The sequence below is a fragment of the Eschrichtius robustus genome, chromosome 18 (genome assembly GCF_028021215.1).
Source record: "Eschrichtius robustus isolate mEscRob2 chromosome 18, mEscRob2.pri, whole genome shotgun sequence".
NCBI classification, from domain to species: domain Eukaryota; kingdom Metazoa; phylum Chordata; class Mammalia; order Artiodactyla; family Eschrichtiidae; genus Eschrichtius; species Eschrichtius robustus.
Window position 1 is genome coordinate 81411335 of NC_090841.1, and position 20479 is coordinate 81431813.

The window sequence follows — 20479 nt, forward strand, 5'->3', positions numbered from 1 at the left end:
CAGATGGGAGGCCTCGGCGGGGTGTGTGTGTGTGTGTGTGTGTGTGTGTGTGTGTCTCCACGTCCCACAAGTGGGACAGTCGGGCTGGCAGCCGGAGCAGCTGACGCGGGGGGGCCAGATGGGAGGCCTCGGCGGTGTGTGTGTGTGTGTGTGTGTGTGTGTGTGTGCCTCCACGTCCCACAAGCGGGACAGTCGGGCTGGCAGCCGGAGCAGCTGACGCGGGGGGGCCAGATGGGAGGCCTCGGCGGGGTGTGTGTGTGTGTGTGTGTGTGTCCACGTCCCACAGTGGCTCTTCTCCGCACAAAGGGCACAAGCAGCCTCCAGGTTTGGTGCCTTTGCAGCGATGAGCAACTATAGCCCATGACATTTCCTTCTTTAGTAAGTTTTGCACAGACAGAGGAAATACGCATACTCTGAAAAAACAGCTATGACACCTGGAAAATTTAAATCAAAGTAAATTCAGTTTGTAAAAAGAAGCATTAAGTTAACCCAGCATTTTGATCACACAAAATGTTCAAATTTAACATAAAAATAGACGTATCCCAGAAGATATGGTAAAGAATACGCCTTTTTGTATAAATTCAGATCGAATATGCCTTTTTGTATAAATTCAGATCGAATACACTTTTGTATAAATTCAGATCACCTTTTTTTATAGAAAGAGTTAAAAGATGCCTTCACGAACAACACTCACGAGAAGTAAACAGTAGCTGCCTCGGAGACCGTGCCCCTCGCGTGAGTGTCACCAGCACCCCAGGGCCAGCGGAGACGGGCTGCGCTGAGAAGGGGATTCCAGGCCTTTGTGAGGTGCATATTCGTCAGCCGTGATGTCAGAGACACTGAGGTCTCAGCATCCCCAGGAAAAGACCCGAGAGGCTCCAGCTGCAGAAAAACCAGGATGGCGCGCTCCCTGTCCTCGGGGCCGGGGGCGGGGTCAGCACACCGTGGACAGCGGGGGGAACGGGTTCTGCTTGCTGACGACCAGCTTCTGGTGCTGGTGCGAGATGTAGCCTTTAATGTGACCCTGTGGGAGAAGGGCAGAGGCGGCGTATGTTTCTGGGCCTGGGTCTCGTCAAGCCCGCGGGGGTGAAGGACCTGGTGCTGTGGCACAAGTATCCCCCCCCCCCCCCAGTCACCGTGCAGTCAGCTCCCTGGGAGGACAACGAACGAACACGCGCAGGGGAGAACAGAGAAATACGTGCCGTGTGCATCCACCCCACCCGCACAGAGCCCTCTGGGAACAAGGAAGGCGTCAGAGCTCCCGGCGAAGACGGGGCCCAGGGGAGGCGCGGCCACACACCATGTAGATCAGGTTGGCCAGGATGCACTGGACCTCGGCGATGTCCACGTCCTCCACCTGCATGAACTTCAAGGCAACCAGGAACGCATCCAGAGACAGCTGGTGTGTCTTGAGTAACAGGTACCTGGAAGAGGGACAGAGCTCACGCTCATCAGGGACGGGATGTGAGGACGGAGTCAGTAGGAGAAACATCTGCTGAGAAACCTCTGTTCAAGAGGAACAAAGCATCTCCCACCTGCCAGATACACTTGAAAAATAAGAGCTTTTCGTTCTGACTTTCCAATTTTAAAAAGCCACTAGTACAAATATACTTTACGTTAACTGAATATTTGCTTGAATCTCAGACGCACGTGTTCTCACACTTTAACATCCTTAAAATCGAGAAGCACCTTACGATGGACAGTGTCTCAGGTGTGATGAACTGGGGTCCTTGCTAATTTTGATATATTCCTCACAGCCAGAAAAAGTCTGACTTTGACTGAAGTTTAACTGAGAACCTGCTGGGACCAGGCCTCAGAGAAGAGTCAACTTCCAGAGTGACACGGAAGGAAAGAACAACCTCTGACGGACAGGGGTGGTGGGGAGGGTCAGTGGGTCACCAATAGAGGACACGGGCAACGGGTCCCACACTCCCGGCAAAATGGGAAACGCCTGGTTCTCAGGGCTGGCGCTAAAACGTCTGTTACAAGGTCTTCACCGCAACCCGAGTTATTCCTCCCGCAAGGGCGGGCGGACCTCCGCTCCCTCACCCGTGCAGCCGTGGCGCCAGGGCCCAGGGCAGTGCGTGGGCTGCGGAAGATGGATTTTATCCCACAGGATGAAAAAGAAAGGACTCTGCTTACACTTTCTTAAAAAGATTCCTGTAGGTGATAATCTTCAGCTTCTCGAGGATGAGGAAAATGCCGCACCGGATGAAGAAGGTCTCGTGCTTGGCCAGAGCCTCGTTCAGGAGGAGGAGGTTGCCTTCGCTGGGCGGTGGGACAGATGCACAGACACAGTCAGAACAACGTCCAGGACGAGAGTGTTCCCTCACAACATGAGGACGTCTGTGATTTTATCTTCCAAGAGGTCTCAAATGGAAAAGGAAAAATACTCTACCTCACAGCTTTGGTCACCTCCGCAAACTGCATGAGATGGTACTTCCTCAGGAGCTCAATGGTTGGCATGTGACCCTAAGAGTAAATTTCCAGAATAAGAACCCTTTCACTTTTAACCAAATTGTCTTCGATAAAACTCTTATCAAGGAAATAAGTTTTAAAAACTTGCAAACTGCGTTTCTTAGGCTTTCTTCCTAAGTTGCTGAACGAGAACTGAAAGCGTCCTAGTCTACTGGAAAAAAAAAAACAAAAACAACGCTGCTCTGGAAATCAGAAAACCTAGCCAAAACATGGTTTTGTCGTCAGTGACATCTGACCTTGACCTCGACCTTCTCATTACTGTCTCGTAGGAGGCGGTGACACCTGAAGCAGTACTAGGCTACAATTTAGGAATTCAGAAACAGCTTCCAGAAGAACCAGCTGAAAAATCTAAAACTGGTTGTTCCCGTGAAGTCAGGTTAGCAGTGGGGAGGGAGGTGTGACACTGTCTCTTTCCCACTACAAGTCGCCCTGAACTAGGTTAAGTATGTGTGTGTTGTTTTGATAATTTTTAAAAATTTTTACATGGGAGGAAAGGAAGCTCTATCTATTACTTTGAGAACGTTTTAGTCAAATAAGTTGGCAGCTATTTGTCGTTTCTTTACAAATATCAAAACCAATTTTCAGTGACCAAGTAAGATACCTACAGACGGGCTGGAATGACCTTTTTCTTTCTTGGTTAATCCACTTCTATAAACTTAGATTGTTTAGGGGAAACAAAAACAATATGCCCTTAGTTTACTCGTCTTATACATGTTAAACTTTTGAGGTAGGGAACTTCAAGAGAAAGGAAACACAGGCAAGCCTTTCCAGAAGGATCTGGAAGTGCCAGTCGCGGAAAGAGCGGTTTGGGCCACACCCAAGGCTCACTCCTCCCCAATTTTTGGGGTGCGCTCATGTGCAGCTCGGACTGTGACCCATCACACACCACTGGCTGCGCTGCAGAACATCTGCCCACTTCCTGTAGGACAAGAGGACCCGTGAGAGCCGCTGAGATCGCTTACCAGGAGCATCTTCACAGGAAGCAGGTAAATGAGGACCATCCTTTTGTTCTTCTGGCTCAAACGGTGGCAGTGCTCAAAAGCAAAGGACAGGTACTCCTCAGCTGCAGAGTCAGCCACAGACATGGTCACCACGGTCCCCACCCTGTGCCTGATGCTGCCGCCCACCCTTACGTGAAGGCCCGAAAGGTTTCAGGAACTGCAGATATCGACCGTCAACGTTAACAAATAATTTCCCGCCGTGTCAGGTATTCAAAAATACCACTCGGTGCGTATTCAGAGGAAAAGCACAGCAACGCCTTCAGAGACTTCAGCTGAGAGTACAGGTGACCCCTGAACAAGGCAGTCCGAGCTGTGCGGGTCCACCTGTACACGGGTACTTGCAACGGTAAACACTATGTTACCACGTGGTCTGTGGCTGGCTGATCCGTGGACGTGGAGGAACCGTGGGCACAGGGCTGACTGTGAGTCACACGGGGCTTAACCCCCTTGTTGTCCAGGGGTAAACTGTAATTTAAAAGCTTCTCTTCTTGGACTTCCCCTGTGGTGCGGTGGTTAAGAATCCGCCTGCCAACGCAGGGGACGGGGGTTCGAGCCCTGGTCCGGGAAGATCTCACGTGCCGTGGAGCAACTCAGCCTGTGCGCCACAACTACTGAGCCCGCGAGCCACAACTACTGAGCCTGCACTCTAGAGCCCGTGCTCCGCAACAAGAGAAGCCACCGCAATGAGAAGCCCGCACACCGCAGGGAAGAGTAGCCCCCTCTCGCTGCAGCTAGAGAAAGCCCGCGCACAGCAACGAAGAGCCAACATGGCCAAAAAATAAATAAATAAATAAATTTATTTTAAAAAAGTAAGAAATAAAAGCTTCTCTTCTTATGCTTGATATTTAAAGGAAAAAAAAAAAGATGGGGGAACTAACCAAGAAAAGCCCTCTTTCGAAAGCTGTAGATGTATTAAAAATTCTGTGAAAGAAAATGAAAAGTTGGTCTACACAACCCTACAGAGTAAAAAAACAGCACTTATTATGAGAGCGCTGTTATTTTTGTTATTGGAGCATCCACGGCCGTTGACACATGGAGAGGAGGTGCTCCTTACGTCTGGTGTGTTGCCTGAAGTCACATGCCTTTGCGTGCAAATAACTGTCGGAGAAGTGAGTTTAGAAAGTCTGGTCTGAGGACGAGAGAAGAATCATAACGGACCACCACATGCCAGCTACTCGAAAAGTTCAGAAACAAAAAACGTGGCTTCCCGTTCTCGAGAAAGCTAATGACACAAGCCACATAACGTGATTTCACGAAAGCGCAGCTCTGACGCGGCACCGATCCGCCACACACGGCCACAAGCGCCGAAGATGGCACCAGTGCAAAGCTCGTCCACCGCGGCTGGAGCTGAGCTACGCGCTGCCGGATCTCCACGTCCTGGGCCAACGGGACCAGCAGAGGCCATGGGGAAACACCAACTGTAGCCTGCGCCGGAACACCGGTGCCCAGAAAAGGACATGCTGGTGCCCGTCTCAGAGACCTGGCGCGGAGAGAGGAACTTCCCGTGGGACTTTCCCTCGTGGAACCAACGTAGTGTCAAAAATAAACACAGCCTGGACGCAGCCAACACCCGCGGTCCACCTTCAGCAGTAACAGGAGGCAGTGACCATGTGCCCTGAACCCAGCCCCAGCTGCTCAGAAGCAGTGACACACCTTGCTTGAAGTCGCTGTCGAACATGGCCTTCCGCCCCACGTAGTACCTGTACGTCACCCGCTGGGCGGTGCTGTAGTCGTCCTTCAGGTTGGAGCTGTCGATGGCTCTGATGAGCGGTTTACACAAGTGGAGCTTGTTGATCTGTAACGAGCAACCGTCTACCCTGAACAGCATTGTAAATAAGTAGGCAGGACAGACGTAAGCTTCTGGTTACGAAGTGCATGCCTCCTTGCGGCGGGATTCCCGTCATCAGAACCGACGGCTGGATGCTAACCTCGCACCACAGCCGCCCGGCCTGACCACGCCCACCGCGGAGGGCGCCCCCGCACGGGGTCGGACCCCGCGCCCCGCGCCCGCGCCCGCGCCCGCGCCTCTCGCCTGGCCGTCCCCGCACCGACACCGGTGTGAGGCGCTGGCACCTCCCTTCCCCTGGAGCCGAGCGCGTGCCTCGCCGGGCGGAGGCTAAGAGGACCACGGGCGTGAAGCGCTGACAGCAGCCCTCGCGCCGGGCAGCCCCTGGGCGCACGCCAGCTCCCAGGATTATGTGAGCAGCCGGGGGGGGGGGGGGGGGCGTGGGGGGGACCGCTTCCCGGCCATGCCCGGGAAGCTGGCTGACACTGAACAGAAGGGCTGTCTGGGAAGACAGGCGGAAAGCAGACCCAACAAAGAGACGCAGCGCTCTGACAGCATTTACCTTAAAATAGATCTTGAATAACTGATTCACCAGAAACAGCATGCCCCACTTCTTGGAGTCCTCTATGCCCGCACGGCTACGGGGAGAACGGTTATGTTAAAGCTGCCCAGGAAGTAAAGATGTCACGTGTCAACGCAAAATCAGCTTCCGCAACAAATTAGCGTCTTAAGATAGAGCCCCACGGCTCGAGTCATGTGCACGGAAGACTACAACGCCACGAAAGAAGACGTCTTTAGAAGTGCTACATGTGTGCGGAAGCATAAGAGGTGGTTCTTTTCTCTTATTTCCTTATGAGACAATGGACTATTTGAAGCAAAAGCTAACAGCAGTCGTGGGGCTAAGGCCAGCGCCGGGCGGGGTGGCGGGGCGCTCACGTGTCGCTGGCGCAGACGCGGAAGCAGCTCATCAGCAGCTCGGCCGCCTTCTCCAGCATGTCCCCAACTTTGCTCTTTCCTTTCTTTACCAGCTGCTGATCTGCCTGATAGAAGATAAAAACCTTTACTTTTCATCTCCTCTAGACGCCTCGATTAAACAGAAGATCACGGCACAGCTAGAAGCAAAAACGTACAGCTGAGGGTCGTCCCCAAAGGTTCTGGCGAGACCATCTAGCCTGTGCTACTACGTTTTCCAAAACGGGGGCGTCTACAGCGTGTTCCAGCTCTTCCACAAATCAAACTGCTCTTCAACCAATTCAAGCCCGTAAGTCGGTCACGGACTCCTTGAGCCTGTGCCATGCACTAACTAGCCTTTTCTTACTTGGCCGCGAAGCCCCATCTCCCACGCGCGACGTTTGCATGGTGCAGAGGACGGCAAGGGACGGGACTGGCGCCTGCCTGGCGGCCCCAACAGAACTCGAGGCCACTGTGTCCTGAACCCCGCGCACCCGCGTCCTCCCATCAACCAAACAATACAGCTAACTTCACTTTAGAGGGTCAGTGAGGATGCAGTAAATATTAACATTAGTAAGTCTTAGTCCTTGAATACATGTATTTTTAGAGTTCTTTGTGATGAAGCAGGAAGTCCACCTACAGCACGTCTGTTTTTAAGGAAAAGCACTGGGGCCACTGTCGAGGCCGCAAGCTGGACCATGGAACAAACAACCTCAAAGCCTGGCCAGCCAGCGTGGGCCACTGGCCAGCGCGGGGCTCTGGAAAGTGAATGAAGCAAGCCTGTCACTCCCAGGCAAACACTAACCATTATCTGCTGCCGATGACATTTGCACTTTTAAGACAAACTTAGAACTTTGGAAAACTTGTATTGACCACCAAGAGCCTAGCGGCTTTCCATTGCTTCATGACTTCTCTGATGAGGTCACTGGAGATATTAACAAATGTAGAGTTTTCCTGGTTTTTGTTTTTTCACGTAATGAAATATGTCAACATTTGGAACATCTGGGTAACTCAGTGAACCAAAATTCTCCAAATGATCAATGTACAACATTACAAAATCCTACAGGGGTAAAAGATCCATTCACCGTGCAGGACACACCAGTGGGTTTGGATGTAACAGGAAACGGTCACTGCTAAGCTTCAAGAGGCCACATTGTAACGAACCTTAAAAACTACTCTTGGGCTTCCCTGGTCGCGCAGTGGTTGAGAATCTGCCTGCCAATGCAGGGGACACGGGTTCGAGTCCTGGTCTGGGAAGATCCCACATGCCGCGGAGCAACTGGGCCCGTGAGCCACAATTACTGAGCCTGCGCTTCTGGAGCCTGTGCTCCGCAACAAGAGAGGCCGCGATAGTGAGAGGCCCGTGCACCGCAATGAAGAGTGGCTCCCGCTTGCCGCAACTAGAGAAAGCCCTCGCACAGAAACCTAGACCCAACACAGCCATAAATAAATATATTAATTCATTTAAGAAAACAAAAAACAAAAAACTACTCTTGTAGTTTTAAAAGGTGTAGCTCAGAGAAGGGCATCTACGATCACCTGAAAAGGCTACCAGAACAGTCCTCCCACTTCCATGTACATCTACGTGAGGCCACACCTCATATATTCAACCAAAACAAGGTACTGCAAAGAGTGAATTCAGAAGCAGACATAAGAACCCGAGCGGCTTCTGTTGAGCCATACATTAAAGAGATCAAAATGGAAAAAAATGCCACCTTTTAGTACATTTTGTTCACTTTGAAAATAGTTTTTTTTTAATTTAGAAAGTCAATTATGTTACCACATAAAAGGTTTATTATTTCAGGTGAACAGTATTAAAAATTTTCCCAGTTAAAATTTCTAATACAGTAAGTATTGATATAACCCATACGAACAGAAGCTTCTGGGGGTCCTCAATAATTTCTATCTAAGTTACTATATTTTTCAGTTCTAAAATTTCCATTTGGTGCTGCTTTATATCTTGCATTTCTTTGCTGAGATGTCTCCACCTGCTTCAAGCGCGTTCGCACCTGCTCCCAGGGTTTTATGGCGGCGGGGGTGGAATCCCCATCCCATCCTCAGTGTCGGGTGCTTGCTGACTATCTCCCCCATTCAGAGTCTCAAAGGCCAAGAGTCCCGATTCCTGATATGACAAGGGACTCTCGATTATATCCTGGATGCCCGGGATGTCATAAGACTGTGGCTCTTCTTGTTTCAGCCAGGCCTGCGCTCACACCATGCCACCCACTGCTGACAGGGCTGGGCCTGCAGGCCCCGGGCGGAAGCAGCTGGGATGCTCCCCGCCCCAGAGGTGGGGTGGAGGGGAGGGAGCCGCGTCGTCTCTGCCTGTCAGTGTCCCGGGGTTTCAGGCTTCGCCAGACCGAACCAGGACGCCCAGGAGACGAGAAGGAAACAAACGCAGGGAACTCGCTGCTCTGCCCCTTCTTCTCTCCACCTCTCAGAGCCACGCTGGCCTTAAAACTCCCAGCAGGAGGGAGAGAAACACGTGCCTACCATGTCTTGTCCAGAACCAGAAGTTATCAATAGTTTTTAAAACTGTAAAGGGGTGTCAGGACCAAAAAGTTAAGAACTGCTGCTCCCAAAATGGCTTATGCTGACCCCAAGGGGAAATCGACTCATAAAATCCTCCTCGTTCCAGAGAACCCTCAGCACTCCCTGAATCTACACCAGGGAGAGGGGACGAGGCGCATCTCCGCAGCTAACGAGAGCGCGGTCCCTCATGCGTGAGCCCAGCCACCCCCGTGCCCTTGCTCTCCACGCCGGATTCACCAGACCCCACGTGTTCCTCAAAGTTTGTGGAAAGAATGACATGAAATTAAGCAACAGATAGATAACGAGTTTGGGTTTAAAACAACAGTGACAGAAACTGAACTTACATTATTGGCAAATATTCGAAGGTCAAGTGCCACTGCATACATGACAGGCAGAGCCCTACGGGGCAAAAACAAGTACATTTGAAGAAGCTCTGAGGTCAGAGGTTCCATTACCAGAGGTGGGGACGCCAGGGCTACCATCCAGAACGGGGGTCACCAGCCCACGCCCGGGGGCTGCTATGCTTTCCCTCCCCCTCCTCCTGGGCAGGCGGCAGCCCCTCCCCATCTGCACGGAGACGCGGGAAGTCCACGGGCTCAGCCCCGGCCGCACCCTCCCCCTACGCTGGGACAGGAAGTCTCCCTCCCCTCAGCCCCTACCACCAGCCAACAGCTCCACTAAGACAAGACGTGGTTCACAACGATCTCCTAACAGGGCCCGAGGTATGTAACAGACCAATGCCATAAAACGACTTTTCAAAATCTAGCTGGCAGTGTTAATTTTATGTGTAAGAGAGATCTTCACTTAAAAAGGGTTTTTTTTTTTTTTTTTTTTAGTAAAAGGTATTTGCAAGCCTTCAGTTATTTTAGTATAAACAAAATTTCAGTATTTACCAAGATTTTTAATAAATCATAAAATAGTTTACCAAGGAATTTAAAATAACCCAGTTATCATGTATTCTATCATCCCAAATGAACTGTAATTGATCTACATCTTTTATCCAAGTTTAAAACCAAAAGTAAGTTCAAAATTGACAATTAAAGGGAAAAAATAATATTTAATAAATATTTGGGGGCATGGAATGGCTGAAATACTTCATATTTACAGAAAAACACTGCAAATAATCTGGCTCACCTGCCATTTAAGTTTACACTGACTATTAAAACTCCATTATCTGTGTTGATATTATCACGTCAACACACAATATTACATACCAACACAGAAAACACAATTAAAACTTCTGCTTTTAAAAAAGAAAAAAGTGGGGCTTCCCTGGTGGCGCAGTGGTTAAGAATCTGCCTGCCAACGCAGGGGACACGGGTTCGAGCCCTGGTCTGGGAAGATCCCACATGCCGCGGAGCAGCTGGGCCCGTGAGCCACAACTACTGAGCCTGTGCGTCTGGAGCCTGTGCTCCGCGACGGGAGAGGCCGCAACAGTGAGAGGCCCGTGCACCGCGATGAAGAGTGGCCCCTGCTTGCCGCAACTAGAGAAAGCCCTCACACAGAAACGAAGACCCAACACAGCCAAAAAAATAAATAAATAAAATTTAAAAAAAAAGAAAAGAAAAGAAAAAAGAAAAAAGTCATTTGCTAATTTCCAGCTGTTTCTGTTTGTACTTACCAGTTTTCTTCTTTGTGGGCCTGAAATGCCCGTAGGAATGATGTAGTATATTAAGGAAGGTCCGACATAAAAAGTTCAAGTCATGCTACAACTGAAAGACTAAAGAACAACGAGAGTTCTAAATTGTAAGGGCTATAGCTCACCACTTAAAAGATTATGTATAACAGCAGCAGGTTCTTGAAGGGAAAAAATACATAAGCCCACATTACAAACGCCTGAGTATCATTAGGTATAAGTAAATACATTTATGTCATACATACTTTCCCCAAAGTAAGAAAAAGACTGTTATAAGATTTTTAAAAGTGGCAATTTCACACATTTTATTTGGTTTCTCTGAGCCCAGATGATCACAACTTATATATAATGTGCTTTAGAATCTGTAGTGTCAAGTTTATTTCATTGATTACAGAATTCCTGCATTCAAAGGAGACTTGGCTGGTCAGTAACCAATTCTCTTCTATGTATATTAAGCAAGATGGTTAAAAAATTGGCAACTAAAGGGAATTCCCTGGTGGTCCAGTGGTTAGGACTCGGCACCTTCACTGCCGGGTTCCACAAGCTGTGCGGCTTGGCCAAAAAAAAAAAAAAGCAACTAAAGTCTGGAGATACATATAAACAATACTAGAATACTCACTGACCAGGGCCTTAGCCATAAGATATCACTTAAATGATTTAAATCAGAATTGGCTTGATTAAGGCCCTCAGTGACCACAATTCAATGATGCTGTGTGTGGCGTCCACTCTTCCATCTGTGCCCGGATCTGCAAGTTCTTCTATTTCTCCAAGGGGACTAACCCATCCCTGTAACTATACTGACTGTTGGAAAGGCAACAAAATATTATTCTTCACAATAGAATTAAATAAAATCCTTAATCATAACCAATGTTCTTCCCTACCATATAGGTGACTGGACACCAGTCTGAAGGCCATGCTAAATTGAAGTACCTGAGTGGAAGAGCTAAATGAGCTTCTCCTGCTTTCTAATTGAAGGTGTGACTAAAACTGGCCTGATGTTTCAAGATCTTAGCCCCCAAGTAACCCGCTGTATCTGTCAGACATTGAACAGTAACGCACACGACAAAAGATATTGGACAATGACGGTCTGGCACTTGTACGCCTCTATGAAGTCGTGGTTCCCCGCCGCGTACGTGCACCTGGAAAGGAAGCGGTGGACACTGAGGACGGCGGGGCAGAAAGTGCGCGTCCTCGCTGAGAACCAGCATGAACCCCGCGGACCGCACTGCTCACTCCCAGCACAAACGCCCTGCTCGCAACCGACCCAGCAGATTACAAGGAGGCTCACAAGAGACCACAGGGTACAAGAGGAAATCCCACGCTACATGCTGGGCCTGTTCTTTCAAGTCCCAGAATGAGAAGCCCAGCTGCAGAGGTTCCACTAACAACACGCAAATGGCCCTTCTTGGGCATCAATGGGCAAGGACACTCTACCCAGACGCCCGGCTGGCATTGTCACTCTCAGTCAGTCCGTCCCCAAATCTGGCGCCTCATCCATGCTGCAAAGAGCTAGGAAGTTGCTACAAGAAACACAGCAGCACTCCAACTTTTCCAGAGATCTCAGGGGCCCCGCAGGTCTGCCCCGCCCTGCCCCCGCACCCCAGCCCGCTCAAGACGCCGGAGAAGAGGGCAGGCACGAGGACAACCAAATACCACACACTTTAAGACCTAGAGCTTGCCTGAATCGAGGCTTTAGAGGTGAAAACGGCAGACATGACATGTGAATAAAAAGCAGAATTTCATCTGCTCTGCTCTGCTCCAGTTTCTTTCCCAGTAAGGCCAAGAGGTTAAAAACCGGGCGTTTCCATGAAAAACGCAAGTCGATAGTGGGCGCCACATCCTACTGCACAAAAGACCACTACACAGCCAGTAGGATGAATATCAAATGCTTTTTAGAGCATTACACAGAAGACACACACACATCCATGATTACCATTTCATGCTAACTTTTGAAAACATACGTGGTCCCTGAATAAAAAATTTATTAAAATTCTAAAGTATTTCATTTTATTTTTTTTTAAGTATTTTAAACTTCACAAGATTTTCATAGGTGTTACCAAAGTGAAATTACAAACACACTTTTCTACTTTTTCAAAGGAAATTTTTCACTGCTTCAAGCATAAAATGATGGTAAATAAAACCCCTAGTCAGTTCAGCAATTTTCAGATTTGCTTGTTTTTCTTCCTCACTCATGGATTACCTTAAATGAGCTGCAAACATTTCATCATAAGGGGGTTCCAAAACTTGTTGACACTTCTCTTCTGGAGAGGCCATCTAAATGATCGTAAGAAAAATGGTAAAAATAAAATTAACTGGGACAGAAAGAATGCAACATGTAGGAAGAGATTCAGACAAACCTTTGTTTCAAAAGAATTTACACTTAACAGTTGATAGTAACTCTTCACACTTTAGCACTTCAAAAAAAAAGGTTCATTTCTTCCACACATATTTATCAAGCACGACCTACGTACAGGGCAGGAGATGAACACAATTCGCTTTGTCTACCACAGGCCAGGAAATACTCTAGGCATGTTCATATACATCTTAATCTATTTATTAAGCAGCTACTATGTGCCTCGTGTGAGGTCGAAGGAGCTGGAGACAATGCCTGGGGGAAGGGGGGTCGGGGGGTCAGGAATCGCTCGTGCTCACTTCCTGCTGACAGGACTGCCCACTCAGGGTCCTGAGAGACAGCAGACATTCACCTCGAACTTGCCCTCGCCTCTCAGTGGCCAAATTCTGGATAACACGAGCATCACAGTGGATTATGCAGTGCACTGAATTTAAAAGAAAGGGACTCAGTGAATCCACACTGATACAGCTCTATAATGAGACAGGGAGAATGGCAGCATGGGAAGGATCACCACCTTACAGCCCCTGACGAAACAATCAGGCAGACAACGGGCCCAGCGAGGCAGCTGTCACATGGAAGCACGTGGAGTTCTGGAGCGAAGGAATCAGTCTTAGGTCACAAACGGGCGAGCAGACGTGTACCAGGGACAACCTGCCAGCAAGCTGAACCCGAGTCCCATCAGGACTCCGAGCACTTTCTTTTTTTTTAATTTAATTTAATTAATTAATTTTTGGCTGCGTTGGGTCTTCGTTGCTGCGCGTGGGCTTTCTCTAGTTGCGGCGAGCGGGGGCTACTCTTTGTTGTGGTGTGTGGGCTTCTCACTGCAGTGGCTTCTCTTGCTGCGGAGCACGGGCTCTAGGCATGTGGGCTTCAGGAGCTATGGCACGTGGGCTCGGTAGTTGTGGCTCGCGGGCTCTAGAGCGCAGACTCAGGAGTTGTGGCACACGGGCTTCATTGCTCCGCAGCATGTGGGATCTTCCCGGACCAGGGCTTGAACCTGTGTCCCCTGCATTGGCAGGCGGATTCTTAACCACTGCGCCACAAGGGAAGCCCAGGGCACTTTCTTTCGAAAGAAAAATTTAGGTCCCTGATAGGACACTCCAACATTGTAACGGCTATCAACGAGGAAATGGGTGTTACAAAATATCAACAATATCTTCCACAGAATCTATTGCTTGGAGAGCATTTATCATCTGAATCAAGAATGCGTATATTTTAGAGCAGGGGCTGGCAGATGCTCACATAAACGGCCAGCCAGGAAATGCTGCAGGCTCTGCAGGGCCCATGTGCCTCTGTGGCAGCCAGCGCGGAACGCAGGCGGCTGTGCTCCAACAAAACCTCACTGGCAGCAACAGGACACGGCTTTGGGCTCCAGGGACAGCCAGGCCTGGGCGGAGCCCGAGCCCCACTGCCTGTCCGCTGGATGACCTTGGATGACCTGGCCCCGCTACTGCACTTCTCTGAACCCCAGAGAGTCGTGTGGGAATTAAATGCAGGAAAACGAGCACAGATCTCAGCACAGACTCTGAGACACGGTGCTCAACTGATGCTCAATGAATGAACTGGAATTAGACAAACTGTGAAGGAACTTGGCAATTTTCAAACAAGAGTGGCAATATTGGTTTCCTTCCTACTCAAAGTCTAAACTTTTCTCAGGAAGGCGGTGACCCTGTAACCCTCTCAGACACCTGTGCGTGTGGTGCCACACCTACCTGAAGCCGTGGGTTGGCAACATGAGGGTGCTTGAAAGACACCAGCTCTGCAAGGGATGACCCGTCTCTGGTGTCAATTGCTTCATAGACCTGAAGCGTTTGGAAAGAGAAGAGCTAAGTGGAAAATAAAACACTCTGTCCTAATGGAACCTAGACAGCACACTGCACACCCCTAAACTTTCCCTACTTTGAAAGGAGTCACAATGTAACAATCAGTACTCTCCTTAGCCAGCAAATAATCACTGCATTTGAAAATGAGATCTCCTGGAGGCAAACAGGTGACTTACCGTTAAAAACAATGAAAAAGCAGAAAAAGCCAGCGGCTTATTATTTGCTTATTAATGAAGGTGAATTATTCAATTTTACTCAGTCATACTAACAAACATTTGAAAATCCACTTATACAGCTTATGAAGAAGAAAAAAGAGCTTGAAAATCACATATGTCCAAAATTCAAAGCACTTCCACTCAACCTAAATTTAAAATAAAAATGGGAAGGCAATGACCAAATAAATGTCACAGTCACACAATAGGACGCCTGAGTGTTGTGAAAGAGAATCAAATAGATCTACTTGTGATAACATGGAAAAGTGTCCACAACATACTTACTGTTAATTCCAAAAAAATAGTTGCAGAAAAACTGTACAACTTGATCTTGGAGAAAAAGAAAAACTAAGTATCGATATGACGTGTAAGCACAGGAAGAAATGTGGGGCCCCAGGCCGCACCAGCTGACCCCTGGCCAGTGGAGTGGGAGCCGGGGTGGCCGAGGAGAATTTTATTTTATATATTTCTATACTGGAGGCCTGCGTTACAGCAGAAATTTTGTAAATAGAAAACCAAATGATATTTTAAACTTATATTTATCAAAAAATGACATAAAAATCCTAACCATATAAGTGAAGACAAAGCCAAGCATAAACCTGCACGTACTACAGCATCATTTATCCACAGAAAATTAGGTACGGAAAGTATATGCAGGGGCGACGTGAGAGGACACACGAATGCACACCCACGAGAGGTGCTCACATCACCGCCCACCAGCAGGGTTAACACTGAAAGGCCGACCACCCTGAGCGCTGCTGAGAACACAAAGCGCCTGGAACCCCAGCCACCGCTGGCGGGAGGGCGAAGGGGTGCAGCTGCCTGGGGAAACGGTGAGGCACGCGACCCTCCCACCCGGTGACCCGACGGCCAGGAGGAACGGAGGCCCATGCTGCCTGGACACCTCCAGGACCCAGCTCCTCGTCTGCTGCACACGCAGCATCGACTGGGAAAGTTTCACCACCGTCTCTAAGGCATTTCACAGAATAAAGAATTTGCCACTTGACTATTCAACAAACTACATATGCGCTTATATTTTGAGCCAGCAATCCCACTTCTGGGGATTTACCTCACAACAAGAAACAAGATATTCGTGCAGGCTTACTTGCTGATGTATTATAATGAGTAATCACAAAATACACAAAATCAGCGCCCCTGCCTCCGAGAAGCTGATAAAGCCCACGACATTCCCGTCACAGGGGGTGTGACGGAAAACAGAAGGCTGGCGACAGACTATGGGCAAGTCTTAAAGAACTGATGCACTGCTCGGCAGACACTAGAATCACAGGCAGGCCAGTCACCCGCTCTGGTCACCGTTAATGTGTCACGCCCCAGAACCTTTGGCCCTTTCACTTAACACCCGCACTGGACCCTGCGGCCGGACCCCAGGTCAGCCTGTTGAGCAGTACCTGTGGGCCTGGACCAGGGACTGCAGACCTCACCAAGTGAAGCTCACTAGCTCTGGGCGCTCCCAGGAGGAAATTCTCTTCCCGGGATGCTGCTGGTCACCTTGCATTCTCCAGGTTCCAAGCTGGTCCACAGGGGGATCATCTACTCATGAACTCATAATCCTTTAAAAATATGTTTTCTAGCTCCAGCCACTGAAAAGGCATAGAATTAATGACTCCCCAGTAGCAATGGGTACACCTAGCACTCAGGTTTGTTTTCTAAATTCTATTCCCCACTAAGAGGAACCAGAGCTCCCTGGGGAAAGGGCAAATCCAGCACTGGGACAGGGAAAGAACTAGGTGAGCCTGGAGTATATATTATTGTGCCAGAAAGCAAGGCAAGGCTCAAAGAAGGACAGAGGCATGTCAAAAAGCCACAGAATGGGGACATATGTATAACGGATTCACTTTGTTATAAAGCAGAAACTAACCCACAATTGTAAAGCAATTATACTCCAATAAAGATGTTAAAAAAAAAAAAGCCACAGAAACCAGTTTGAATGGACTCCCAGTGGTCAAATCTGGGACAATTCGAGCTTCAAAAAGAATAATAACATTCCCACTATTGGTACTGGATTATAACTAGGCATTAAAAGTAATCTATAATGATGCTTTCAAAAAGAGGGGCATAGAGGAAAGCATTGTTTAACTGCTGAAACACTAGCTAGTAAATGTAGAAAGAACGATAGGCAATCACCACTTGGCAACCACTAACGTAATAACTGACTTGGGAAAACCATTTTGTGGGAGGGTGTAGGGAACAGGACACTCAGTGGTTTTCAGGGTCCGTCCAACAGCCCACAGGTTAATCGCAATGCGGAAAGGTACCTCAACGGCGGAGTCATCTGATGGGCAGATGCCTCCTTAACCAAGTGGTCCCGTCAGCATCCCCAGCACTGGGAGAGGCCGCAGGAAATCCACACGATCCGACTGAACCCGGATCTAATCATCAGGAACAGCCAAATAAAGGCAGCTGGTGAGGCATTTACAAGTCACTGGGCCTGGACACGTAAGAAAGGTTAAATGTCATAAAAGCCCCCTTCCCCAAAAGGCAAGAGGACTCTTCTAGAAGACTAAAGGGCAAAGCACCCCAATGCCATGTGATCTGACTGGACCCTGGGTTTCAAAAAAGAGGTTCCAAAGAAGATTGGGGGTGGGGGGGTGTGGATTAAACTACGGATTCTACACTGGAAAATGCTGATGTTCAGTTTCTCGGATGCACCAAAGGCGCTGCAGTTACACAGTGGACGGCCTGGGTCTCAGGCGCACGCTCAGGAAGGTGAAGGCCACGGGATCACCGGGAAGAAGCGCGTGGGCCCAGAGGGAAGGATGAGCGAGCACGGTGGGTACACGCCCGGGTGAGGGGTACACACCTCTCCATTCTATTCTTTCAACTTCCCTGTAGGTTTGAAATTTTTCAGGAAAAAAAAGTTGGAGGAAAAAAATTTTAATGTAGACACAGCTTTTAAAAAGTAACCTGCCGTGTGAAATAAGAGTTTGTGTAATGGACAAAAGAATGAAATAAAAGACACTAAAAAAAAATAATACCAGCCCTCAGAGAGATACTAGAAGTGATGGAGAGATCCACCTCGGGGAGAAGCATGCAAACTGATCTTTTTCTAAGGAGAACAACAAATCTTTAAAGTAAAATATATGGGGAAATGTAAGGTAAATTAATTCAAAAAGAAACTAAATGGAATGCCTGCTGAAACTCGAGTGCTGAGCAGAAAGGGGGTGTCGCCGCGGGCCGGCTATTCAGAGGCAGCCCTCCTGGGCCCTCGTGCTGGGGGTCCCACACTACAAGACTCTGACCACTGGCTCTTTCACTAGGGCCGTTACTCAGGGCTGTTCATGTGACGAGTTACCTTGAGAAACGAGATAATGTCTCCCCCATCCCAACCCTAGACAAAAACCAGGCTTGCTTACTGCCTGCTACAGGACAGGTAGATTCCCCAGGTTCTGTCTCTCTCAGGTACATGTGCAGCCGCCCTTCTGGGCCTGTCACATCGCCTGTGGGACTTCGGGCCCAGGGAACCACACCAGCACGTGATGCTGTGCCGCTTGCCACACAGAGTAATAAGGTCCCTGGTCTCTGACCCAGGAATCGCACGTGTTCTGCCAGCATCCAAGAAACTAACAAGAGACCTCATGGGCTACTGAGGGTAAAATCAAATCCCAGACCCAACAGCTAATGGAAGTTATCACAGAGACCACGGGAAATGAACGACATACGACTTGTCCACAGGTGGTTGCTGGCCGAGGATGTTGCAAAGGTGAGAAATAAGTCCAAGCTGACAGAGTCACTGAGATTCAAGCAACAATAAACTTTGGAAGCTAAGGAATAGGCAGGTTCTGACTCGGACAGGAAGTGGCTGAAGCTTGGGCTAACAGAGGTAGTGAGCTTGGTGTCACAGTGTGGACTCTGGGGCCAGGACTCCCAGTCTGAATGTGCCACTTACTAGCCCAGTGACCTTGGAAAGTCACTTAACATCCTCTGTAAAATGGGGCTTTTGCAATGGACCAACCTCCTAGGGAAACAGTGGCGATGACGCGCTGCCGGGTACCACGGCGCCTGGCTCTCGGTAAGCCTTCGCCAAGCACTCATCGTGCCTGGTCTTCTCACAGCCACCCCGCTGTCCCGTGGGGTGGAACAGAGAAGACAGACAATTACAGGAGATTCTCAGAGTGCTCCTCTGGGAAGGCAGGGAACAGGACCGAGCGGTAGTCTGGAGAAACAGAGGCACAGGAAACGGAGACACAGGCCAGCACGAGTTCTAGCTCACTGCTCACTAGAACGCGGAGGTCCGAGCACTGGTACATCACTCGGCCTCACGCCCCTCCACCTGCCTGCATCTATCCAGCCCACACACTGTGCTGCACACCGCGTGGCTCAGACACTGTTCAAGGCACACACAGTGCCCCTCCCCCCAAACCCTGGGGTTAGGTGTGGGCCAGAAAACTGTAAGAGATTTAGAAATATACAAAAGATACAAATATACAGAAGATAAAAGTTATAAAAAAGCATGAAATTCTGGAGAGGCTCTATATTCACATTGGTTCTCAAATGTCTACGTACTTGTTCAACTTTAAATAAAAACTGATATTGAAAAATGTTAACTCTGCAAAGGTAAGGCCAAGGTGGACTTTTCCTTAAAGAAAAGGTCTTAGGCCTCATTCAGAAGACTGCAAACGAATGTATATTTGTAAGCTTTAAGTTAAGATTAAACCATGTATCTGTTTTTTCATGATTCCCGTTTTAACCAACTTTCTCAACTAACCAAACAACTAATGGTTCCAATCTTGTTACACTATATTCAACTGACAACTAGATATCTTGGCCTGGTTGTCAACAGACACCTCCAACTCGACACGTCCAAGACTACATTTGTTTTTCCCTCCAAATCTGTCCTGCTCATCTGTTGCCCAACTAGAAACCTGGTAATCATTCTTGACTCCTCCCCGTCCCCCAACGGCACATCCTTATTCACCAAGCCCTGGTAAAGTATCCTTCAGATATTCTAAAAAGCCCACTCCCCCTTTTCCTCATCCCTATTACCACGGTTCTAGTTCTGCGAATTAGCACAGCTCAGAGGGAAGACTACAAGCTTTGAATCCATAATTACCTATGTTTGCGCTGTGCTGCTGCGTTCACAGGCTGTATGGACAAAACCCTGAGAGACACACTTCCCAAAGGATGTAAGCAGCGGATCGCTAACACAGACCGGCTCGCAGCCGGACCACTTGCTCTGTCCCCCCGTTACTTCCACCACTTTGTCCCCCCTCCCCACACGCCCCTAAACTGAGAGCGCGGCCAGGGGCTCCAGCGCAGCCGGTGGACAGACTCGCCCGGGCTCCCGCTCCGGCCCGCAGGCCAAGACAGCGGGAGGACAGCTGGCAGGCGGCCCGCTGGCCGAGGAAAGTTACCTGCTGCAGGTACTGGTTGATGGTGATGTGCGCCATGACCGCTCCCGCCGCCGCCCCGCGGAGCTGCGCGCCCCGTCGCCGCCGTCGCGTCACTTCCGGGCCGCGGTCCGGTCCCGGCCCCGCGCCGCCGGCCCCGCCTTCCGCGCACGTTGGTTCCGGAGGCAGCGTGTGCGCGGGAGTGCGAGCCCCGGGTCGGCATGGCGGCGCGCCCGGGCTGAGGAAGGTCGGGGGCTGCGCTGCGACTCCCTGCCCCCCACACGAGGCCGCCTCGTCGGCGCCCCGGTGCCCAGGCCTGCCGGGCCCTCGACTGTTGCGGGTTCCACACGGACCGCGGC

The 20479-nt window shown here is 49.5% G+C and overlaps 1 protein-coding gene across 2 annotated transcripts; it reads right to left on the reverse strand.

Annotated features, from left to right (window-relative positions):
- Positions 1-625: 625 nt before the first annotated feature.
- PCID2 (PCI domain containing 2) lies at positions 626-20225 on the reverse strand. 2 transcript variants are annotated; one of them, XM_068526343.1, is made up of 14 exons: positions 20145-20225; positions 14450-14539; positions 12585-12658; positions 11456-11523; positions 10370-10409; positions 9093-9147; positions 6202-6305; positions 5828-5903; positions 5133-5274; positions 3441-3541; positions 2399-2472; positions 2143-2268; positions 1301-1424; positions 626-1024 (listed from the first exon to the last, which is right to left on the reverse strand). In XM_068526343.1, exons 1-14 carry the CDS (start codon positions 20178-20180, stop codon positions 935-937), a joined length of 1200 nt encoding a protein of 399 aa, XP_068382444.1. In that variant the 5' UTR covers positions 20181-20225; the 3' UTR covers positions 626-934. The 2 variants fall into 2 exon arrangements, with proteins under 2 accessions (XP_068382444.1, XP_068382445.1); XM_068526344.1 differs by lacking the exons at positions 9093-9147; positions 10370-10409; positions 11456-11523; positions 12585-12658; positions 14450-14539 and having other exon boundaries at positions 20145-20213.
- Positions 20226-20479: the final 254 nt, after the last annotated feature.

Excerpts from the sequence above, each read along its gene's own strand:
- PCID2 (XM_068526343.1), bottom strand. The coding sequence starts at position 20,180 with ATGGCGCACATCACCATCAACCAGTACCTGCAGCAG. Across the intron at positions 14,540-20,144 it reads TCAACCAGTACCTGCAGCAG|GTCTATGAAGCAATTGACAC; the intron begins GTAACTTTCCTC and ends CAAACGCTTCAG. Across the intron at positions 9,148-10,369 it reads GCCCACAAAGAAGAAAACTG|GGCTCTGCCTGTCATGTATG; the intron begins GTAAGTACAAAC and ends TTTGCCCCGTAG.